The following is a 23,946-nucleotide window of genomic DNA, read 5'->3' as shown; positions in this document are numbered from 1 at the left end:
ACGGATCTCAAAAACGGAAAGCCCAAACACGAGTGTGAAAGTAGCCTTAGGCTCTCTTCAGACCAGCATCATGGCATCTGTTTCAAACTGATCCCAGTGAAACATCATGGATCATATCGACTTATTCGTCCATATATCTATCATCAAGGTTATGGTATTTTGACAGCAAGGAAAGTTCTACAGTCTATACTATTCCTGCACTACTGAAATATCCACTCCAAAAAGATAACACCACAAAACTTTATTGCTAAAATTGCCGTCATCTTTATTGAATCACCATAAAAAGATTATTAAACAGACACATACCCACATAAAATGAGGCGCCATGCTGGGAAATATATAAATTATAAGAAGGGAATTAAGAGCGCAGTGTAAACCAATTACTACCCATCCTGAGGAGCACTAAATAAGGAAACACTAAGCAAGTATCCCACAAGTACAATAAATAAAGGTAAATGCTGACCACAATGGCACCCAAGCCCCAACGCTGTTTTCTAGTCGCTTCTTTTTGGGGATAAACTCATGTCCGTCCCACCCACCATAGGTACCGGTCCAGACCAATTGGAAGGAATTATTCATTGCTTTACACAAGCACAGCGCGCCGCCGGGCCAGGGGAACACCATGCCACAATGACCAAAAACAAGTCACTGAATGCAAGTCCCACAGTGAATGCACGCCCGCACCAACACATGAAGCACATGCATGGAGAGCTAGAAGCCAAAGGATCACATATGTAAAAATGGTTCAACCCCCATGGTAAATTGACAATACCATATATATCCTAATAAGTGCACCATAGTACCACATATACCTTAAAGCAGTTGTGAAAGAAAGGGGCAACCCCCCCCCCACCCACACACACACACACACACACACACACACACTTGGCCAGACCTGTGAAGGAACGCTTACTTACCTGCTTCCCACACCAGCTCTCCATTCCTTCTCCTCTAGACCTGGATAAAAGAGTGTGTAGCCGTCATCACCAAAATCCCATCCATTCTTTCACAACCCCTTTAATATTAACCAGAAAACAAAGTGCAAAGTGTCCAAAAAAAAGTGCTCAGTGTCGGTGCCCAATCCGCATGCAGTGTGGCACATAGAAGACAAATGACTAAAGTGCAAAGTGATCCCTCACAAGATAATGGAAGATTAATATATATATATATATTTCATAATCACACTATTACCTTATATATTGGAAAATAAATACAAAAACAAATTACAAGAAATCCAGTTGCTCGGACTTATTACTGCTTCTGTATATTTTCATTTTTTCTACTGTCCACATGGTAGTAGTAGTATTTGAAGTGAGAAGATGGATCTGCTTTAGACGGATGTCTTTGTTGTAATAACTGAAAGGCTATGTGATGCATGGAAGCCTAGTCATTAAATGGGGATAACTCTCAGGAGAGGGAAAACATCCCAGAGATTACTGGTAAGCAGACATATGAGTTCTCATCTTCCCAGGCAGCAGAAGGTACAGAGTGCATGGTGAGGACACCAGTTCCCAGCATGAGTGATTCCACAATATGTATCATGTTTATTAAAAAGATAATTATACACAAATGAAAACGAATGAATGCAATGTATACGTGGCTTTATTTCCCTGTACAAGAATATCTGTTTATTGCTGTATCACATATCTCAGAATCCTAGGGGATCAGCAACAACTGGTCAGTAGTTTACCGAGGACTTTGTTGATTTAGAAAAGCAATGCATTTTTAGAATTAGAAATGCTATGTATTGAGGTTGCGTTTCCTAACCTACAGTATATACTTTACAAGTCCTTTATTACAGCTCAGTGCTCATCAGGTTCTGGATTATTGGATGGTAATAAAAGCATATAAATATCAGCTTTATGTTAGAAGAAAGATCCACATGGAGCTACCAACATGCCTGCAATTTATGTAATTGGAAATATTACTCTCTATGAGGCTTTCCAGCTATCTAGCAGTGGTGCAAGGGGGTTATGTCATTGACTGCCTTCTGTTCAAGCACTTTGGTGGGGAGGTGATCTCATAAGCATAATTTTACTCACTAATCCAGCTTTTATAAAGATTCCTACAGATTCCCTCTTTCATGAGTGGTGGACATAAGAAGTTGGGGTGGTGGGTCTTGCACAAGAATATAATATGAGCCCCTTGCTGAATAAACAGATTATCAAGAGTGAGGGGCTCATGATTAGAGTTCCTTAGAGCCCTTTTACGCGGGCAGAGGACTGGGATATTTATTGCCCGTGTTCCCGATAATTGCCCCATGTAAAGGTGCCACCAATTACCCAACATATGAGCAAACACTAGATGGGTGATCCCTTATGTCATGTGGCACCTAAATCATTGTATGTTGGCCGCCAATCACCCTGTGTGAACAGGGATGTGCGGCCCACAAACAATGGGAGAGATTTATCAACCTCCATGTGCCAAAAAGCTGGTGTGGAAAAAGTCCAAAATTGTGCACAAAATTTGCACAAAAGGCATCTGTATCTGACATCCTGGCCACTTCCTAAACAGGGGTGGGGTGCTGGTGTACTGTGGGCAGGGACATCATCCCTAGCAAATGTACCATCATTTATGCCGCCTAGCATATACATCATTCTAGGCACATGGACTGCTGGAGGATGCATTTTAATTAATTTAAGAAGCGGTGTGCACTTTGTTTTAAATTAAAGGGATTCTCTGGGCATTATTTAAAATGGCAGAAACCTACCCTAGAATGTGAGAAGGACTGGTTGCCCCCACTTGCAGAGCTGCTTAGAGAGATGAGGGGACAGGGCCTCACTATACACTACGCTCTGGCACTTGCATTTACTACATATCGGTGAGTTTTCCTGTCAGGCTGCTCAGCCATGATGGAATATTGTAGGCAGGATCACATCATTACCATCTATTGTAGAGCAGTGTAGTGAGGCTTTGCCCTCTCACCCCCCTAGGAAGCTCTGCATGTGGTGGCAAACAGTTCATCTCACATTGTAGGACAGGTTGCTGGTGACCATTTTAAATCATTACTGGAAAGTCTCTTTAAGCACATTTAAGCATATCAAGACCATCATAGAAAATACTGGTATTGATAAATCTCCCCCACTGAATCTGTAGGGGGATGAATGATCACAGTGCAGCGGAGAGAGTTTATAATGATTGGGAACAAACTGTTCGTACCAATGCCCTGTGCATCAGCCATCCGCCCATGTAAATGGGCTCTTACACTTCACTATATCTCTCTAATCAGTGCTTCATCTGATGGATCAGAATCTATCAATAATTTATAACCAAGAGAACCTTAGTGCCCTTTTAGTTTTTTGTGGTTTATGGTTCCCTTGCCCATAGGGCCCCTGAGGAGCTGCTCTGGCTGCACAGATGGTTTGTCCACCTGCTTTGCATGGAGGAATCAGATCTGCGCTTACAACAAAGGACATCAGTGAACTCCATTAATTTGTATTTATGACATAGACTCTAGTAGATTGTCACACTGATTCATAATTTGAGGTGAGGTCAGGGTTTGTTAGACTGTGTCGTCTTTGGAGCTCACTCATCTCTTATCAAAGGATGGTTCTGAACATCGTAGAAGAGCGAGACATGATTAGAAGATTGCGCCCATAAGGAGGAGCTCGTGTCAAAGTGTTCACACTTTAAAGTGCCTCTTAATCACCGAGAAGACAGTCTATGTCAAGATATCTCAACTAATGAGCTGTCTGTATGGCATACACTGGGAAAGATAAGCAGCCCGAACCAACACAAAGCATTCGTTACTTACCCTATTGATTGATTCATGTGATAATTATAAAGTATATGTGATTATAAAGGTATTCTAGATTCTGGAACTCCTTGGCCTTAGGAGCTAAAGGTACTAATGCACTAATACACATAAGTGATCTCACAAACTCACATACAGAATATAGTATATAAAAAAAACACAAACAGCCTTGTATACATAAAAAACAACATACAGTCCTACAGTATGTGAGCTCTATCATCACTGTGCAGAACAGATGTGTAGCCTCTTACAAAGCTGTCAAATACTGAAACTGGGACAGGCCTTTTGAGAATCTTTCCTATTTCTGCACCATGCTATCTAATTGACGCTCTTGTTGAACAGTGTTTGAACTGGTTTGTTTAATTGGTGAAGGCACCTTGACCTCGTAGCAGAGCTGAGATTGTCATTGTAGTTATAGACATGTCTTGTGATTTTGCATAGCATTTCAAGTAAATCTAATGGGTTAACGTAAAGGGGTTTTGCCATGATTGATGTAAAAAATGAAAACCAGACATCATATAGTACATGACAATCTCTTTCTAACAAAGCTATGTGAGCCCTGTACCTCACATAGAACCAGCTATACCTCCATTCATTGCTCCAGTTGCTCTACTAGATTTATTTCAGGGTGGAAGCTCAGGGGTGTGTCCTTTCTCAGGGGTGTGTTCTTTCTCAGGGGTGTGTCCTTTCTCAGGGGTGTGTTCTTTCTCAGGGGTGTGTCCTTTCTGCTGCAGCCCTTTCCCTGTAACTGCCACAGCTTCTAACAGAAGATCTGGCTGGTGACAGTTTAAGCTTTAAGCTGAGCATGTGCGACCACCTCAATAAGGTGGACGGAGAAGTAAAGAAAAGAACAAACAGTATGTGGCACTATGCAGATATATTTTATTGAAAAGCTTAGTAGCTATACTAATATTTAGTTATATACAATTACACAAGTATTCAGATCTAGGTGCTGGTTTAAAATCAACCCCTTTTACCGGGCTACTTTCACACTAGCGTTGTTTAAATCCGGCATTCAATTCCGACACCGGAACTGCCCGCTGGATCCGGAAAAACGTGTGAAAACGGATTACATTTGAATCCTGATCAGGATTTTGATCACAATGAAAAAATGCATTGGAAAAAACGGATCCGCCATTTATGGACTTTAACTTTTTTTTCACATTTTTCGGGTTTAACATGCAAAAGCCGGATCCGGTTTGACGGAACACACGGCGTCGGATCCGGCGTTAATGCAAGTCAATGGGAAAAAGACCGGATCCGGCTTTCAGTCAAAGTGTTCAGGATTTTTTGCCAGAGGTAAAAATACAACATGCTACAGTTTTCTGAAAAGCCTGATCAATAAAAAAGACTGAACTGAAGACATCCTGATGTATCCTGAACGGATTACTCTCCATTCAGAATGGATGGGGATAAAACTTATCAGTTCCTTACCGGATTTGAGCCCCTAGGAAGGAACTCAGCGCCGGAAAAGAAAAACGCTAGTGTGAAAGTAGCCTTAGAAAACTCACAGATACTTTTCGTTTTCATCTGTGGTTTGGGAATGCTTTTAAATGAAGACGTTTTTCTTTATCAGTTGATCGATTTTTCATCAATGGTGTTGAGATTTGTGTACTTTTCATATAATATGCTGTAGAAATATTGGACTGCATCTAGAGAACCAAATGTTGTTGCCTGCTTTCATTATGTTGAAAAGTGTGAATCACTATTTGCTATGATATGGCATAGGGGGTTATGATTGCGCCATTTTACCCTTTGTGAGCTGTTTCTGTTTTCTTCCCACCTCCGAGTTGGGTCTAGTTCTTGTGATTACCACCAGTTTTCTTATGTGCAGCATTTCTTTTTCAGAACATCATGTTGCTGTCCATAGTACTGAACTTGTAAACTGAGCTCCTGTCTTAGGCTACTTTCACACTAGTGTTTTTACTGGATCTGTCAGGGTTCAGCAAAAACGCTTCCGTTACTGATAATACAACCGTCTGCATCCGTTATGAACCGATCCTGTTGTATTATATTTAACATACCCAAGAAGGATCAGTCATGAACTCCATTGACAGTCAATGGGGGACGGATCCGTTTTCTATTGTGTCAGATTGTGTCAGAGTAAACGGATCCCATTGACTTGCATTGTGGGTCATGACAGATCTGTCTTGCTCCGCATCCCGGGACGGAAAGAAAACCGCAGCATGCTGCGGTTTGCTCTCCAGTGTGAGAACGAAACGGAATGCATTTTGGAGCATTCCCTTCAGTTACGTTTTGTCCCCATTGACAATGAATGGGGACAAAACAGAAGCGTTTTTTCCCAGGTATTGAGACCCTATGACGGATCTCAATACAGGAAAATATTAACGCTAGTGTGAAAGTAGTCTAAGTACCTGCTCACTTCAGCAAATTACATTTATCATGTAGAGAAAGTTAATACAAGGCACTTACTAATGTATTGTGATTGTCCATATTGCTTCCTTTGCTGGCTGGATTAATTTTTCCATCACATTATGCGCTGCTCGTTTCCATGGTAATGACCACCCTGCTAACCAGCATCAGTGGCCATGCTTGCGCACTAAAGGAAAAGGTACTAGCCTCTCTGGTGGCTGGGACCATGATAGCTCACATAGGCTGGTGATTTTTCCTATAGTGTGTAAGCACGGCCATTGCTGCTGGATTGTAGGGTTGTCGTAACCATGGAAATGAGCAGTGTATAATGTGATGGAAGCAGTATGGACTATCACAATACATTAGTAAGAGCCTTGTATTAACTTCCTCTACATGATAAATGCTATTTGCTGAAGTGATACAACCCGTTCAAAGGGAACTTGGGACATTTAACATGTTGTCTGAGCTTTTAGAGCAGGAACAGCTGTGCAGATTGATATATCGTTTTATAGGAAAACATTCAGAAAAATTGTAATTTATCCAGTTATATCTGTGCTTATTCTGTGCTTTGAAGTCCAGGAGGCGGTCCTATCAGTGATTGACAGCTGTCTCTGTATACACAGTCATAGAGGGAAGGCTGTCAGTCACTGATAGGACTGCCTCCTGGACTTCAAAGCCCAGTATGAGCTGGGATATAAATGTATAAATTACAAGTATTACTGAATTTTTTCATATAAAACTATATATGAATCTTCTCAGCTCCTCTTGCTCTATAACATGCTGCCTGCAGATTACACTGCATTTTCATGATGATAGGTTCCCTTTAAAAAGGTTTCCGGGATTACAAAATGGCTGCTTTCTTCCAGAAACAGGGCCACACCTGTCGTCTTGTTTTGAAGCGAAGCTCCATTGAACTGAATGGTGCTGAGAGGCAATACAACACACAACCTATGAACAGGTGCAATGCTTTTTTTGGTAGAACATACCCATGTTTTTCTAATTTTGGGCAACCCCTTTCATTTGGATAACATTCTTACTATAATCAAAATACATTATTTAAATCTGTGTTCCCCAAGCAGAACCACATGAGGCGCTTAAGAACCCCCAGTGATTGATGGCTGGAGGCACCATAATACATTAGTGGCACCAGGCAATTCATAGCTTTACTAGAACTTGGTATTACTGGTCATCAAGACTATAATAAGTGCCCAGTCATATATTTAATGTTTTTTTTACCTTTTTACATTTTAGTGTGCGTCTGCTGTATATGTGCCCTGCAAGCTACAAAATATGAGTAACCCTGATCAGGGCTAAATATACGGTAGTTATCTATTTTTACCAGTATACCATAGACATGTAATATTGGTTATCCTTACTGTGATGAGGGTAATCCTGACTAGTATTCGCAGTCTTCTAGGCATACCTCCCTCTGGCTGTAAATTAATGCAGTTATGTATCCATTATTTTATGCAAAGTTGGATATATTTGTAAAGTATTTAACTTAAGAGCCAGCTTGACTTTTCATAGCCCCTGTAGTACTTGGTTGGTGATATAATACTTGTATATTCCAATACAGTATTTTATTAGGACAGTGTTTCTTTTTTGCTACTACATGTGCTAAGTAGTGTCATTTTTGGCCAGACTAGTGTAGAAATATTCATGCATTCCTCCCAGCTGAATGGCATTTTATTGCTTTTTTCCCCATATTTTGATATATCACATCCATTCTATTCTTACCTACTTGTATCGCTATGAACAGTGACGAGGTTTATGTGACTGACTTCAACAGTTGTACCATTCATGTTATGGGTGTCCCAATGGAATGCATTATATGCTATAGCACCTTACAATAATGCTCTATTTAATTGCATCACTTTATGCATTCATGGACACCCTGCTTGTGTTCATCACTCTAGATCTTTCTTATTCCTGCTGTAAGGAAGTGTTTTTCGGCGTGATCTGCAGAGGCACATTACATTTGATATATGATATTTATTAGTTCATGCAGTTACAGAAAGCACAGTAGGGGACCTTAGTAATGCTTGCTTTCCACCGCAGCATGATGTAGTCATTGCACTATTATTTTAGTAATAGGAGAAAATGGCAAAAGAGCTAAGTTAAAGTAGGTTTATTTAACTAGTTCATGTAATGTGCATAGTGGAATTAGAGGGAAATTACTTCCATCTGCAGGGCACAGTTTATGACTGCAGTTCTAAGGTTGGGCATATAAACAGTATGGACGTTCAATGGGTTACCTGGCTAAGGGCTCATTCACATGACAGTAAAAAAAAAAACAAAAAAAAAAAACAGCTGTGATGGCCATTTTCAGAACCAATTAGAGTCTATGGGGCTATTTACATGACATTATTTAAGAAAAGTGTCCTATTTTTGTCCATTTTCACAGCCAGAATGACCCCATTGAAATCAATGGGACCATTTTTAACGGACGTTTAAATAGTAGTGCATGTGTCAAACAGTGTTGAAAACGTAAACACTGTAAAAAGGTCCTTTCAGGCTTTAAAATAAATAAAAATATGCATCCCATCCACTTACACTTAAGGGGAACATTTGCTCCGTACTGGAGGCAGCAGGACCTGATGCTCCCAGTGTTGGGGCATCACATGATGTGACATCACAACACTTTGAGGTGTCAGGTCCTGCTGCTTCCATAGCCGAGCAAGTGAATGAGATTAGTATTTTTAAATGTATTTTATTTAAATTGTTGGCACAATCAAGTGTTGGGGGTGTTGTGGGGGGGGGGGGGTCAGCAGTATAATTACTGAGGGCACAACAAGGCAAAATTTTATATACTGAGGGTACTGGGGGCACTAAGGTGGGCCATTAGTTATACTGGGGGACACTGTGTTGCCATTCATTATACTGAGGGACACTATGGGGGTACTATGGGATGCATTATGTATACCGAGAGCATTACAAGGGTTGGGATTTAAACTGTAACTGTCATTTTTTTAAATTTGCTAGTTTATTAGAGCTAGGCATGTATACCTTAGTTAGTCTGCCAATGATTGTCAAAAGATCTGTAATTACCTTATAATAACAGCTTTCATTAATGTCCCCTGTCCCTTTCCACTGCTCCCTTAAAAGACAGTTTCTATGGCTTGTCTGTCTTGCTAAGAAGACAGGAAGAAGGAGGGGTGGTGCATTAGGCTTCAGAGTAAGGAGGCGTGTCTCTCAGTAACCCAATCTGATTGGCTGGCAGGGAGCTGCTGGCTACAGCAACTGTGTATGGGAAGTGAGAGAAAGCAGTTTTGGCCTCAGAGAACTGGCAGAGGAGCCATCTTGAGAAGGGCCTCATATTGTAAATATTTAAACAACCGTAACTAAGGGAAAAACTCAAGAAAAACTGTGGTATGTAGAGAAACTAAACATAGCTTTATGCATAATGCTGCTGCAGCAGTAACATATGCTAAAATTGATTTTTTTTTTAATGAAAACATGGTGGTTAAACTTTAACAAAAAAAAGGCCTATAAAATTCATCCGTTTTTAATGGCAGTTTTTAACACCCATTTAACCATTAAAACAGAAAATTGATGCACACACTCATACAAAATGATCTTATACACATGACTGCTCATTGACTAGAAGTGCTGTACCCCTCCATTGCCTGAGCAGGTATTTCTGACCATTTCCTCTGTGTAAAGCTGGGACTAGGAAGTCGAGAGCAGTGGCGAACAGAGCAGTCATAGAACGGCAGCAGCAGGGGATTGGTTTCATATTTAGCCCTTTCCAGTCCCAAGCAAACCACTGGAAATGTTTACATTTTTCAGAGTAGGCTCTGAGACAAACAATGACCCACCTCTAACACTACTTATTAATATACCTATTTATTTTACATGTAAGCATCACTTTTAAAATACAGGGTGGCCACAAAAAAGTAGCCCACCTCCAGCGATAGTATGGCAAGATGAACAAGCAAGTGGATTGTTTCTTTTTTTTAATTACCAGTCTCTGAGTATGTTGGCTGGTACTGCTTGCAGATCTTCAGCAGAGATGCTACTGATAATATTTTTTGATGTTTTCCTTGAGTTCATCCAGGGGATGTGGATTGTTAGCGGATATTTTCTGTTTTAAATTTCCCCACAGATAAAAATTGCATCAGGACAAGTCTGGGGAACATGGTGGCCATAACCTCCTGCTCACAGTTCGCTCCTCTGTAAACAGTTCATGAACCGATGCCAGTGAGTTCTGTGAGGTGCGGTATATTGCCCTGTCTTGTTGGTAAAAGCAGGACATTTTTTCTTCTTGTGTTAGTTGGTTGTAAAACTTTTCAAAGATGTCCAGGTAAATTGCCATGTTCACAGTTGATTTGAAGAAAATTCGGTCCACTATTCGTGTTCCTGAAGCTGCGTGCCAACTCCAATTTTCTGGTCATGAAGTGGTGTTTCAGGAGTCAAATGGGATTTTCAGCACACCAGTACCTCGTATTCTGGGTATTTATGTGACCTGATAAATGTAACCAAGCTTCGTTCGTCATGAAGTACAGCAATGGGTCCAAATGTTTACCTTTGTCAGACTCTTTCAGTTCCTGCACACACATTATTTAGTACAGTTTCAGCAGGTTCAGAGATTTCAGTGCTCGCTGGCACGTCGTTCGTGATACACCAACTTGCAGAGACAGTCTTGGAGTTGATTTTTGGGGGCTACTTGCAATCTGCTGCTGAATTTCATGCACAACTTCAGCTGCCCTGATTGATGGAGGCCTCGCTTTCTTCATGTTTGCAGCTGAGCCAGTTTGATGCCATTTCCGAACCAGACTTTGAATACAACATTTAGCTGGTGGTTTTGTTCCCAGGTACTTGTTGCAAAGGTCTTTTGTGTTTCCTTAATTAATCTGCTTGGCACATAGCCTTCCACAATCATTATTCGCTGTTCCAGGGAGAACACCATCTTTCTGACACAATAGGCCACTTTTATCAAACTGAATCATAAATCAGGATTAGTTGCCCATAGCAACCAATCAGAGCTCAGCTTTCAGTGCCTATAGGGCTGTGAAAAAATGAAAGCTGAGCTCTGATTGGTATGGACAACTAAGACAGATTTACAATTAGGCAGTTTGATTTGGAGATATGGCAGGCAGCTTTTTCGTGGGCCACCCTGCATGTAAAATGATAGCCACCCTTTATTTTATTGAATGTAGAATTTTTTATATAAATGGAATAAATAATATGGCTGCTCTCACTGGTACCACAACACAACTGCAGTGATTTAGCCCCCGACTGCAAGTTCCAAGTATAACGGCTATTGAAAGGGCTTGTGCAGTGCTACAATACTGATGACCTATCCTGATAGGTCATCAATATCAAATCATCAGAAGTCTAACTCCTGACAGATATAGCAACGAGGTGTAATTACACTGCTCTGCAAAGGAGATGGCATACTCGTAATTTTGAAGCAGAAGCAGCGCTCGCACGAACGCCACTATCTCTTCAAACAGCAGATCAGCGGTGGTGCCGGGAGTCAGACCCCCGCTAATCTAATATTGATGGCCTATCAATATTATAGCACTGCTCAACCCCTTTAAAGCACCAAACACTGATTGTGATGGAACAAAAATGGTATACTATAGAACATATTAGCATATAGTCACCCCAAAGTCTATAATATCAAAATATTGAATTATGTCTCCTGATTGACTCTACCATTTCCTTTCAATAGAGCTGATGATAATGATTTCTCTTCTAGATCTATAGGGTGTACCATTTGGTGTAATTTAGGTTAAATGTTTTGTTTCTCATTGGTCAATACTTCATACAAATGTAATACGAAAGGTCATTCCCAAGGAAACCCAAGCAGATAGTCTCAAGGAAACCCAAGCAGATAGTCTCAAGGAAACCCAAGCAAACACAGAAAGAACATACAAACTCTTCACCGAAACTGCACATAGCTAACTACCGAACCACCACGAAGCACTATTATATAGAATGGTGTACGGTAAGTGTTCTTGGATCTTTTCTCTGTGGTGTGAACTACAGATGAACATGTAAGATGTAAAGCACAATGCACTGTGACACTCATCAGTCACGGCCATTGCTGAATCACATTCAATTTACCACACATTATCACAAGGTGAAGGTTCTCTCCCCGTTGACGAGTGCTCTGACAGAAGCTCAAGAGGAGATGAGAGAGATTGCTGGGGCGTACTATATGATCTGTGAAATTACAGTTACCTGTCTGCGTTATCAGCATTTTTGAGGGAACAGCCGTTTCACCCTTACAGAAGACGGCAAAGCTCTCCTTTTCTTTCTTGCAGTTATCCTTAAAATCTGGATTTTACACATTTCACATCAGACCTGCTTAGACAACGTAACAGTGATATAATTATATTTATCCTCCTTATCATTGTTTCATCTTCTATCTTCTGAGGCAAACACAGCCCATGAGGCACAACATACCATACTCACCAATTCTGAAGATCACTGAGGACAATGTAATAGAGTCACTATGCTAATGTTCAAAATGCTACCCGAGGTGAAAACCAGGGGACTGCCAGGATAGCAACCTTAGGAGTAGTAGCCCCATGTCAAGTCTGTTTGCTTGACACAATGGTTCCATACCCACTGCATAAGGCCTCATGCACACGACCGTATTTTGTTTCCGCGTCCGATCTGTTCTTTTTTGCGGATAGGATGCGAACCCATTCATTTCAGCACCGTGTGCTGTCCGCATCAGTATGTCCGTTCCGTTGCTCCGCAAAAAAAATTGTGCATGTCCTATTTTTTTCTAGTTTGCAGACAAAGATAGGCATTATTACAATGGATCCGCAAAAAAAACGGATCCGCAAAAGAAAAAGGATGCCATACGGAACGTCATCAGTTTTTTTGGCGGATCCGCAATTTGCGGACCGCAAAACACATACGTCGTGTGCATGTAGCCTAACAGATAGTATGTGCTATCACTTGCTAAACGGTGGGGTCTACTTAAAATTAATCTCCACATTTCATCATGTAATTTTTAGGACCAATATCCTCAATTGAATATTATATTTATAGCAGTTAGACCTCCATTTTTATACATAGATGTAGAGTAAAAAGAACTGTGGCTCCCAGCAGTGCACATGAAGCTTACAAGCTCACTCTATACTGGGTTATTATTACTGCTTTCATTATATAAATAGTCTGCAGTAAGCTCCATCTAGTGGTGACTGCAGGCAGCCAGATTTGCATCTTGTATTTAAAAAAAAGTGCTTATAAAAAAATTGTCATTGGAGGTATATACTAAATTGTTAAAGGGTGATTAGAGGCATATAGCTGAACCTGTACGCCATATTTTTACAAACATAATTAAAATTACAAACATAATTTTTGGGACTTAGAACTTAGGTGTCCGCATCATTTTAGATGTTGGCGTACATATATACAAACTGCACATTCTGCAATTCCCTGATATACTTCTATTATAAAAATACAGCATTTTTTAGAAAGAGTGAGCCAATAAATGATTTGCTGTTAATTTGGCAGCGTACACAGGCTATTTGTTTGTCTGTGTGCATAGCCCCTGGTAAAATGCAGAGCAGTACAGGCACACTTGGCTTCACTTGTTATTGGATCACTTTCAGTCAAAAATAGGGCAACGCTAATGATAGAAATTACTGTATGTTTAATATATGTGCAAGGTTAGGTTCCTAAGAAAAGGCCTTATATGTTAAAAAAGTGGTCTGATCACTGAGACCCCCAAAGTCATTAGAATGAAGGGGTTGGGGTGTCCAAACGCTGTGCAGATGCTACGATTCAGCCCATACCAAATTGTTATAATCTGCTAGCTGTAGCCTCATAACAAATTATTATAATCTAGCCGGAACAAGTTGATGATAAAAATATGGTAGAACAATTCTTTTTCATCTGTAAATGTTGCGCTTTAGAAATCAACACCAACAGCTTCCGGGATAAGAAAACCCTGTTCCATTCAGCTCTGAAATTGTGCTGAATTTCTATGTGTATTCATCGACGCTCAGTATTTTGTCACATTTTGAGCAGCATCGAGTTACACATTGGTATATATTAAATCTGAGGGGATTCAGGTATTAACCTATGGCAGACCTGCTCTTAACCCACAAGGCATGAGTGAAAATCAATGCCTTCAATTACTAAAAACCATGTTCTGAGATTTAGTGAGCGTGTGCAGGATAAATAAAATGATTTAACAAGCTGCTTTGACCTGTGCAATTTGAAGAAACATTGTCTATTATAAGAATCAATCTAGGATTAACATACTTTAGAATATGTTATTTAATCTATACAGGCAGCCGAGCATGGTCCCATGTCTATTCACATTATCCTTTATTATAGCGCTCTAGAAAGCAGCAATAATGTTTCTACTTTGTATATTGTGTGTATAATATTCCTCGCTGTAGACCATCAATTTGTTAATAGGGTTTTTACTTAGCATAAGAAAATAGTGCCCTAAAACTATACCATAGCGCTATTCATTATCTGGGAGCAATTATTATAAAACCTTATAAAATGACGTCAATTTATTGGTTCTGCTCCAAAGTCAGATGTATCATGATGTGTCTATGACATATAGCTATGATCTTTAGTTCATGGTTAACCATGTGAATAATCTGAACATGTAGTACAGCTCCACATATCCGAGCTTTGAAAAAAAGAAAAACATGATTTTTCATTTGGGAGATGTTTATGCTATATGTGTCTAAACTCGGTTTTCCAGGGATTCTCACGTGAATTGCAGCATGTGGAAGGTTTGGATAGTTAAACAAGAACTTGTATTGTGAGAAATCAGACCCCTTAACAAAATGTTTTAAGTTGTGGAGGTGCGGTCAGAAGAATTGAAACACAAGGGGTCATTTATTAACCAGAAATACGTCTATATTAGGCATATTTCTGGTGCAGATTGCGGCACAATGGTCCTGGCACCTCAATCTGTGACTTCTCCCCACTCACACCAGGTCTAAAAAAAGTGGGCGTGGAAGGGGACGAGTTGGCATGCCCGTCTCATTTACCATTTTCTGTGCCTGCTTTAGGCATAGAAAATGGTCTAAATGTAAGCCAGTTAGGAAGCCGGCGCCTCATCATAACGTCAGTGGATCAACCGCCGGCATAGGGCCTTATTAAGACCAGTGTCTAAAACGCTGGTCTTAATAAATGTGCCCCACAGTTTTTGGGCAGAATGTATCCTAAATCATTATGTGAACTAAAGTTGTATTTAATTGTTTGCCCTTTTCTTCTCTTTTCCTGCAGAATATTGCTCAGCTTCCATGTGGAAGAGCACTCTATGCTTATGAGGGAAAGCAGCCTGGTGATCTGAAATTTAACAAAGGAGACATCATCATTCTGCGGCAGAAGGTGGATGAGAACTGGTACCACGGAGAACTGAATGGAAATCGTGGCTTCTTTCCTGCAAGCTATATCCAGTGCATAAAGCCTCTTAGCCAGCCTCCTCCACAAGGGAAAGCACTTTATGACTTTGAAATCAAGGATAAAAATCAGGATAAGGACTGTCTAACATTCACCAAGGTAAATATTCAATAATCCCATTGATCTATGCAGTGTTTGCATATCCTTCAACAAGCTACATTTAAAAGGACACATATCAGAAAGGGTTAGAAAACTTTTTTTTTAAAGAATTTTGGCTTCTTTTCTGGTTCATTTTGGCAGTACTATACCATAGAAAATTATATTATATAGATTTTGCCCTTCTATAACAGTCAGCACAGAGTGAAAACCCTCTATATAGATAGGTAAGCCATTGTCAGTTTACTGCTGCTGTGAGGAGGAAATGGTATTTGCTAGTATAATAATAGATATAGAATTGGGGTGACAGTATGACAGGTCTATTGTTTTTTTGATAGGCCTAGATAGAAATGTCTACAGAACAGCACTGCACTTATCAGTGTATAATGTCTAATTGAGTCACTTTTCAGCATTCCCTCTCTGTCCGCAGTCATGGTTTATCTGAGAAAGTCAAACAAGGCTGTCTGCCATGCTAAAAGTCCAAACAACAGAGGAAGTTAGGAGTCGGAACAGGAAGTAGAATATATTGAGTGACTTAAAAAAATTATATTCAGAAAACGATTCACCAGTTTTTTGAATAGTTAGGCCTCATGCACACAACCGTTGTTTTATTCCGTGTCCGTTTTTCAATTTTTCGTGATTTTCTGCGGACCCATTGACTTTCAGTGGGTCCATTAAAAACTTGGCTAATCCCAGTCCGTCAAAAAAATATAACCTGTCTTATTATTTTCGCGGAAAACGGTTCACGGACCCATTCAAGTCAATGGGACCGCTAAAAAACACTTAGGCACACAGGATTGTCATCCGCATTCGTTTTTTTTTCTTTCATTTGCATGGAAAAATTTTTTTTACTTTCCTTTATGTCTGGTGGTCCTCCAAAAATAAAGGAAGACACACGGAAACAAAAGCGGTATCGGATCACAGAACAACGGAACCCCATTTTACGGAACACAACAACGGTCGTGTGCATGAGGCCTTATAGATTGTTAATATGTGATAAAACTGACGGTAGTGTCCTACTTCTATTTTTGTATATATTTTGTCATTATCAACACTATCTATAAAAGTGGAAAATACTCATAGTAATATAGTACCATAGTTTGTAAGGCTGAAAAAAGTCATCTGTCCATCCAGTTCAGCCTGTTATCCTGCAAGTTGATCTAGAGGAAGGAAAAGAAAAAACCTGCGAGGTAGAAGCCAATTTTCCTCACTTTAGGGGAAAAATATTCCTTCCCAACTCCAATCAGGCAATCAGAATAACTCCCTGGATCAACAACCCCTCTCTAGAAGCTATAGCCTGTAATATTATTACACTCCAGAAATACATCCAGGCCCCTCTTGAACTCTTTTAGTGATCTCACCATCACCCAGTGGTGTATCTATCAAGAGGCAAACAAGGCATTTGCCTAGGGCGGCACTTGCCAATGGGGCGGCAAAATGCCTTGTTTGCCCCTTGTCCCATCCGTCTTATATGCCGGTATACTCAGAAGATCCGATGGTATATTCTAACCCCCACCGTTCCCATGGTGACGGGGAGGCTTGCCTGGGGGTTAGAATATACCATCGGATCTGAGTTTTCATGATCTCAGTGAGATCGTAAAAACTCAAATCCGATTGTATATTCTAACCCCCAGGCCTTCCCATGGTGACAAGGACCCTTGCCTGGGGGTTAGAATATACAGGGCCACTCCGCTCACAGGAGTACATTTATAAACTAATCAGTAACTTTAACTTTAGTCATTGCTGATGTCTTTACTGGATACCTTACTCTGTCTTAGCTCCGGTAACAGCAGGAAGTGCGGGCGGGCGGCGCTCACTCACTGACGTCACGCGCCTGCTTCTCCCACTAGGCGGCGCAGGCGCGTGACTTCAGTGAGTGAGCGCCGCCCGCCCGCACTGCCTGCTGTTACCAGAGCTAAGACAGAGTAAGGTATCCATTAAAGAGATCAGCAATGATTAAAGTTAAAGTTACTGATTAGTTTATAAATGTACTCCTGTGAGCATTGGGGAGGGGGATCTGTGGATAGTACCGTTTAGGGGGGATCTGTGGATGTCACTGTTTAGGGGGGAGATCTGTGGATGGCAACGTTTAGGGAAGGGGGATCTGTGGATGGCACTATTTAGGGGAGGGGGATCTGTGGATGGCACTGTTTAGGGGAGGGAGATCTGTGAATGGCACTGTTTAGGGGAGGGGGATCTGTGGATGGCACTGTTTAGGAGGGATCTGTGGATGTCACTGTTTAGGGGGAGATCTGTGGATGGCACTGTTTAGGGGAGGGGGATCTGTGGATGGCACTGTTTAGGGGAGGGGGATCTGTGGATGGCACTGTTTAGGGGAAGGGGATCTGTGGATGGCACTGTTTAGGGGAGTGGGATCTGTGGATGGCACATAGGAAGGGGTGGGGTTTAGAGAGAAAGGGGTTGGCCTTGACAGGAAGGGGTGGGTCAAATTTATATTAGGGGGGTGCCCGAGTTTAGTCTCGCCTAGGGCAGCACAAAACCAAGATACACCACTGCCATCACCACCTACTCAGGCAGAGAGTTTCATAGTCTCACTGCTCAAACCATAAAGAAAATATGCATATTAGACAGTTTTTTGAGAATGAACATAATATCTTGAGTCTATGGTTCCATACATGAAGCACAAGTGTGTTTCCATATGATTGAGGCCACTGAGAAAGCTGTGTGACTGTGGTGTGAATGGATTGGAGTATCTCAGCTACTAGCTAGCAATACATTATACAGTATCTATCAAATGCCATAGATGTATATGTTTAATACTTGAGTACTATTGTCAGTATTTTTTCCCTCATGTAATGCTGTGATTAATCATTGTTTGGTTATTGTAAAGCTGCCTAATACACTAAGTAAATGTAACTGACAAGCTTTTTTTATAGGGGATTTTCTAAATATTCCCTGAAGGCAGGTATTTGATTTCAACATCAAGCGTAAGACACAGAAATAATACATTTATGGCTATTTCAAAAGCTATTTTGAGCCTTAATTAAAGGAGGTTTCCACGACTTTGATAATGATGACCTATCTACAGGGATCAGTCATCAGCATCAGATTGGTGGGGGACAGACACTTGGTACCAAGTCAAGTGCCGGGGCCCACAGCTCCTGCGGGGGCCCACAGCACAGCTGGCAGAGGCCAGAAGCAATGAGTGCTCCCCCCCCCCCCCGTATCAACAATCGCTGCAAACCGCAGGTCAATTCAGACCTGCGGTTTGCAGCACTTTCGGACAGAACATTTAACTTTTTAACCCCCCCTGCAGCCCTGATTGTTATGCGGTGCTGGGGGGGCGGGCGCGTGATCATCTGCCCGCCCCCTCTCTCAGGATGGCCGAGCGGTTAGCAGAGTGTCAGAACATTGCTGACACTCTGCTTGAAACGGCTGACATCTGTGCTCACCGCTGTATGGAAGGGGTTAACAGGGAGGGAGCTACCTCCCTCTCCCATCGGGGGCTGCTGTGCCATTTCAGCCCCCGATTCTTGACTGGATCGAAAAGGGAGGGGGCCCCCCTCCCTCCCCATCACTTGCTGCTCTGTTGTGTCACCGAGTGATGGTTACCATGGCAACCAGACGCCTTCCCAGGCTTCCGGCTTGCCATGGTAAGTCTAAGTCTGATCAGACTTCTGCTAAAGGCAGAAGTCTGATCAGACTAAGTGTAAAGTAAAAATACAGCACAGTACGCTATATAGTGTACAGTATTGTATTATACAGACATCAGACCCACTGGATCTTCAAGAACCAAGTGGGTCTGGGTCAAAAAAATGATAAAATAAAAACACATTTATCACTGATTAAAAATGTAAAAAATAAAATGCACTACACATGTTTGATATCACCGCGTCCGCAATGACCTGATCTATAAAACGGTCATGTTACTTTACCCGCACGGTGAACACCATAAAAAAATAAAAACTATGATGAAATTGAAATTTTGCCCACCTTACTTCCCAAAAAAGGTAATAAAAATGATCAAAAAAGTCGTATGTACGCCAAAATGGTAACAATAAAATCAGCACCTCATCCTGCAAAAAATGAGCCCCTACATGAGACAATTGCCAAAAAGTAAAAAAATATGGCTCTTAACCACTTCAAACCCCCTAGCTGAAACACCCTTAATGACCAGGCCACTTTTTACACTTCTGCACTATACTACTTTCACCGTTTATTGCTCGGTCATGCAACTTACCACCCAAATGAATTTTACCTCCTTTTCTTCTCACTAATAGAGCTTTCATTTGGTGGTATTTGATTGCTGCTGACATTTTTACTTTTTTTGTTATTAATTGTAATGTAAATGACATTTTTCACTTACAGTTGTAATTTTTTTTTTTTTAAAACGACATCCATATATACATTTTTCACTAAATTTATTGTTCTACATGTCTTTGATTAAAAAAAAAATGTTTGGGTAAAAAAAAAAAATGGTTTAGGTAAAAGTTATAGCATTTACAAACTATGGTACAAAAATGTGAATTTCCGCTTTTTGAAGCAGCTCTGACTTTCTGAGCACCTGTCATGTTTCCTGAGGTTCTACAATGCCCAGACAGTAGAAACCCCCCACAAATGACCCCATTTGGGAAAGTAGACACCCTAAGGCAGTGATGGCTAACCTTGGCACTCCAGCTGTGGTTAAACTACGACTCCCAGCATGCTCCATTTATTTCTACAGAGTTGTGAGAGCAGCCAAGCAAGGGGGGCATCTTGGGAGTTGTAGTTTTACCACAGCTGGAGTGCCAAGGTTAGCCATCACTGCCCTAAGGTATTCGCTGATGGGCATAGTGAGTTCATAGAACTTTTTATTTTTTGTCACAAGTTAGAGGAAAATGATAATTTCTTTTTTCCTTACAAAGTCTCATATTCCACTAACTTGTGACAAAAAATAAAAACTTCCATGAACTCACTATGACCATCATGAAATACCTTGGGGTGTCTTCTTTCCAAAATGGGGTCATTTGTGGGGTAGTTATACTGCCCTGGCATTTTAGGGGCCCAGATGTGTAGGAAGTAGTTTGAAATCAAAATCTGTAAAAAATGGCCTGTGAAATCCAAAAGGAGCTCTTTGGAATGTGGGCCCCTTTGCCCACCTAGGCTGCAAAAAAGCGCCACACATCTGGTATTGCCGTACTCAGAAGAAGTAGGGCAATGTGTTTTGGGGTGTCTTTTTACATATACCCATGCTGGGTTAGAGAAATATTTCGGCAAAAGACAACTTTTCCCATTTTTTTATACAAAGTTGGCATTTGACCAAGATATTTATCTCACCCAGCATGGGTATATGTAAAAAGACACCCCAAAACACATTCCCCAACTTCTCCTGAGTACGGCGATACCACATGTGTGACACTTTTTTGCAGCCTGGGTGGGCAAAGGAGCCCAAATTCCTTTTAGACATTTGGATCCCAGACTTCTTCTCACGCTTTAGGGCCCCTAAAAAGCCAGGGCAGTATAAATACCCCACATGTGACCCCATTTTGGAAAGAAGACACCCCAAGGTATTCAATGAGGGGCCTGGCGAGTTCATAGAATTTTTTTTTTTCGGCATAAGTTAGCGGAAATTTTTTATTTATTTATTTTTCTCACAAAGTCTCACTTTCCGCTAACTTGGGACAAAAATTTTAATCTTTCATGGACTCAATATGCCCCTTAGCGAATACCTTGGGGTGTCTTCTTTCCAAAATGGGGTAATTTGTGGGGTGTTTGTACTGCCCTGGCATTTGAGGGTCTCCGCAATCATTACATGTATGGCCAGCATTAGGAGTTTCTGCTATTCTCCTTATATTGAGCATACGGGTAATGAGATTATTTTTTCGTTCAGCCTCTGGGCTGAAAGAAATAAATGAACGGCACAGATTTCTTCATTCGCATCGATCAATGTGGATGAAAAAATCTCTGCCCAAAAAAAAAAAGGAGGGGAAAGGCGTCTGCCAGGACATAGGAGCTCCGACCAACATCCATACCCACTTAGCTTGTATGCCCTGGCAAACCAGATTTCTCCATTCACATCAATCGATGTGGATGAATAAATCATTGCCGGGATTTTTTTTATTTTTTTATATACAAAGTGTTTGCCAAAGCATATGAACACCGCCACCTCCTCAGCTCATATGCCTCGGCAAGCGTATTTTTTACTGCAGAGGAGAAATCTCGTCTTGCAGCGCCACATACACCGACTTGTGTGTAATCTGACAGCAGCGCAATGCTTCTGTCAGAATGCACATCAGTGCTGCAGCTAGTCGATCGGTTGGTCCACCTGGAAGGTAAAAAAAAAAAAGAAAAAACCAGGCCGCAACGCAATAATTTTATTAACTTTATAGTAACTTTTGAACAGAACATATAAACTTTATTTAACTTTTGGAACTGAACGTTAACTTTTTTGCTTACTGGTGTTTTTTTTGTTTTTGTTTTTTTACCTTTATAGGACAAACCTCTCCTTCCCCATGGGACAATGTGCAAAGCACAAATCTCCCAAAGATGTGGCAAAGTGCATTATGCACTTTGTCCCAGGTGAAAAGAGAGGTTTGCAGCAGCTGTGTGTGAATGGCCCCTAATAGCCCTGTGTGCCTGTCCTGGTGAGATGTGATCCCTATGCTAGGTGTACCTGTGTGTGGTACTTCCAGAAACACTCTCCTAGGCACAGGGCAGGGTGGTCAGGGCAGTCAGGACAGAAATAGCGGGTGTCACGCCTTATTCCACTCCTGCTACAGACACAACATCTTTTTCAGAGTGACGGTTGGGTTGAGGTACCAGTAACGACATTGGGGAAATGTCGCTCGTGTAGACGGCTAACTACACTGGTGGATGGGGCCACGGAACCTCCTGGATACAGGAGGTTCTCGATGATCTCTTCCTGAAATTTGAGGAAGGATCGTGCTCTCCCAGCCTTACTGTAGAGAACAAAACTATTATACAGAGCCAATTGAATTAAATATACAGACACCTTCTTATACCAGCGTCTGGTGCATCAGGAAACTAAATACGGAGACAACATCTGGTCATTGAAGTCCACCCCTCCCATGTGAAGGTTATAGTCGTGGACTGAGAGGGGCTTTTCAATGACTCTGGTTGCTCGCTCAATTTGGATTGTCGTGTCTGCGTGAATGGAGGAGAGCATGTAAACATTACGCTTGTCTCTCCATTTCACCGCGAGCAGTTCTTCGTTACACAAGGCAGCCCTCTCCCCCCTTGCAAGACAGGTGGTACCGAGCCGTTGGGGGAAGCCCGTGCGACTAGTTCGTGCGGTGCCACAGCAGCCAATATGTTCTAGAAACAAATGCCTGAAGAGGGCCACACCTGTGTAGAAATTGTCCACATAAAGATGGTACCCCTTGCCAAATAAGGGTGACACCAAGTCCCAGACTGTCTTCCCACTGCTCCCCAGGTAGTCAGGGCAACCGACCGGCTCCAGGGTCTGATCTTTTCCCTCATAGATCCGAAATTTGTAGGTATAGCCTGTGGCCCTTTTACAGCGCTTATACAATTTGACCCCATACCGGGCGCGCTTGCTTGGGATGTATTGTTTGAAGCCAAGGCGCCCGGTAAAATGTATTAGGGACTCGTCTACGCAGATGTTTTGCTCAGGGGTATACAAATCTGCAAATTTCTGGTTGAAGTGGTCTATGAGGGGCCAAATTTTGTGGAGCCGGTCAAACGCTGGATGGCCTCTGGAACGGGAGGTGGTGTCGCTAAAGTGCAGGAAACGCAGGATGGCCTCAAATCGTGCGCTGGACATGGCAGCAGAGAAAATGGGCATGTGATGAATTGGGTTCGTGGACCAATATGACCGCAATTCATGCTTTTTGGTTAGACCCATGTTGAGGAGAAGGCCCAGAAAAGTTTTAATTTCGGAAACTTGGACATAGGCTGGGCATAATAGCTTCCCGGGTTGGCGGTTATAAATTGTGTGGCATACCGGTTTGTTTCTGCCACGACTATGTCCAAGAGCTCCTCAGTCAAGAACAGCTCAAAACATCCCAGGGCCGAACCGAGCTGAGCTGTCTGAACCCGAACTCCAGACTGGGCGGTGAAAGGGGAACTAATGGTGCGGCTGAAGTTGGGGACTGCCAATCAGGATTTGCCAGCACCTCAGGGATTCTAGGGGGTCTACGGGCCTGGCTGCGACGGGGTAACTATTGCACGTGCCACTGTACCAGCTTCAACTGCCCTTCTGGTGCTCGCCACTTCACCATGTTGTACGGCAGTGCTGGTACTAGGTCCAGGGAGGGCTGCGCTGCTGGTGTATGCCTCACCACGTAATCCAACAGCGTCAGCCCCACTCTGCTGCCCTTGAAGCGGATCCTGCGCAACCTGTGGTC

The 23,946-nt window shown here is 41.8% G+C and overlaps 1 protein-coding gene across 2 annotated transcripts in view; it reads left to right on the top strand.

The window, feature by feature from the left end:
- SH3RF3 (SH3 domain containing ring finger 3) overlaps positions 1-23,946 on the top strand; it is a 462,616-nt gene that overhangs the window by 209,311 nt on the left and 229,359 nt on the right. For both annotated transcript variants that reach the window (XM_044287661.1, XM_044287660.1), the window contains exon 2: positions 15,347-15,622. In XM_044287661.1, the coding sequence (XP_044143596.1) occupies positions 15,347-15,622 (276 nt within the window). The remainder of the gene's footprint in view (positions 1-15,346; positions 15,623-23,946) is intronic.

This window comes from Bufo gargarizans, chromosome 3, assembly GCF_014858855.1.
Source record: "Bufo gargarizans isolate SCDJY-AF-19 chromosome 3, ASM1485885v1, whole genome shotgun sequence".
Lineage (NCBI taxonomy): Eukaryota > Metazoa > Chordata > Amphibia > Anura > Bufonidae > Bufo > Bufo gargarizans.
This window is presented reverse-complemented; position numbering and strand designations above follow the sequence as displayed.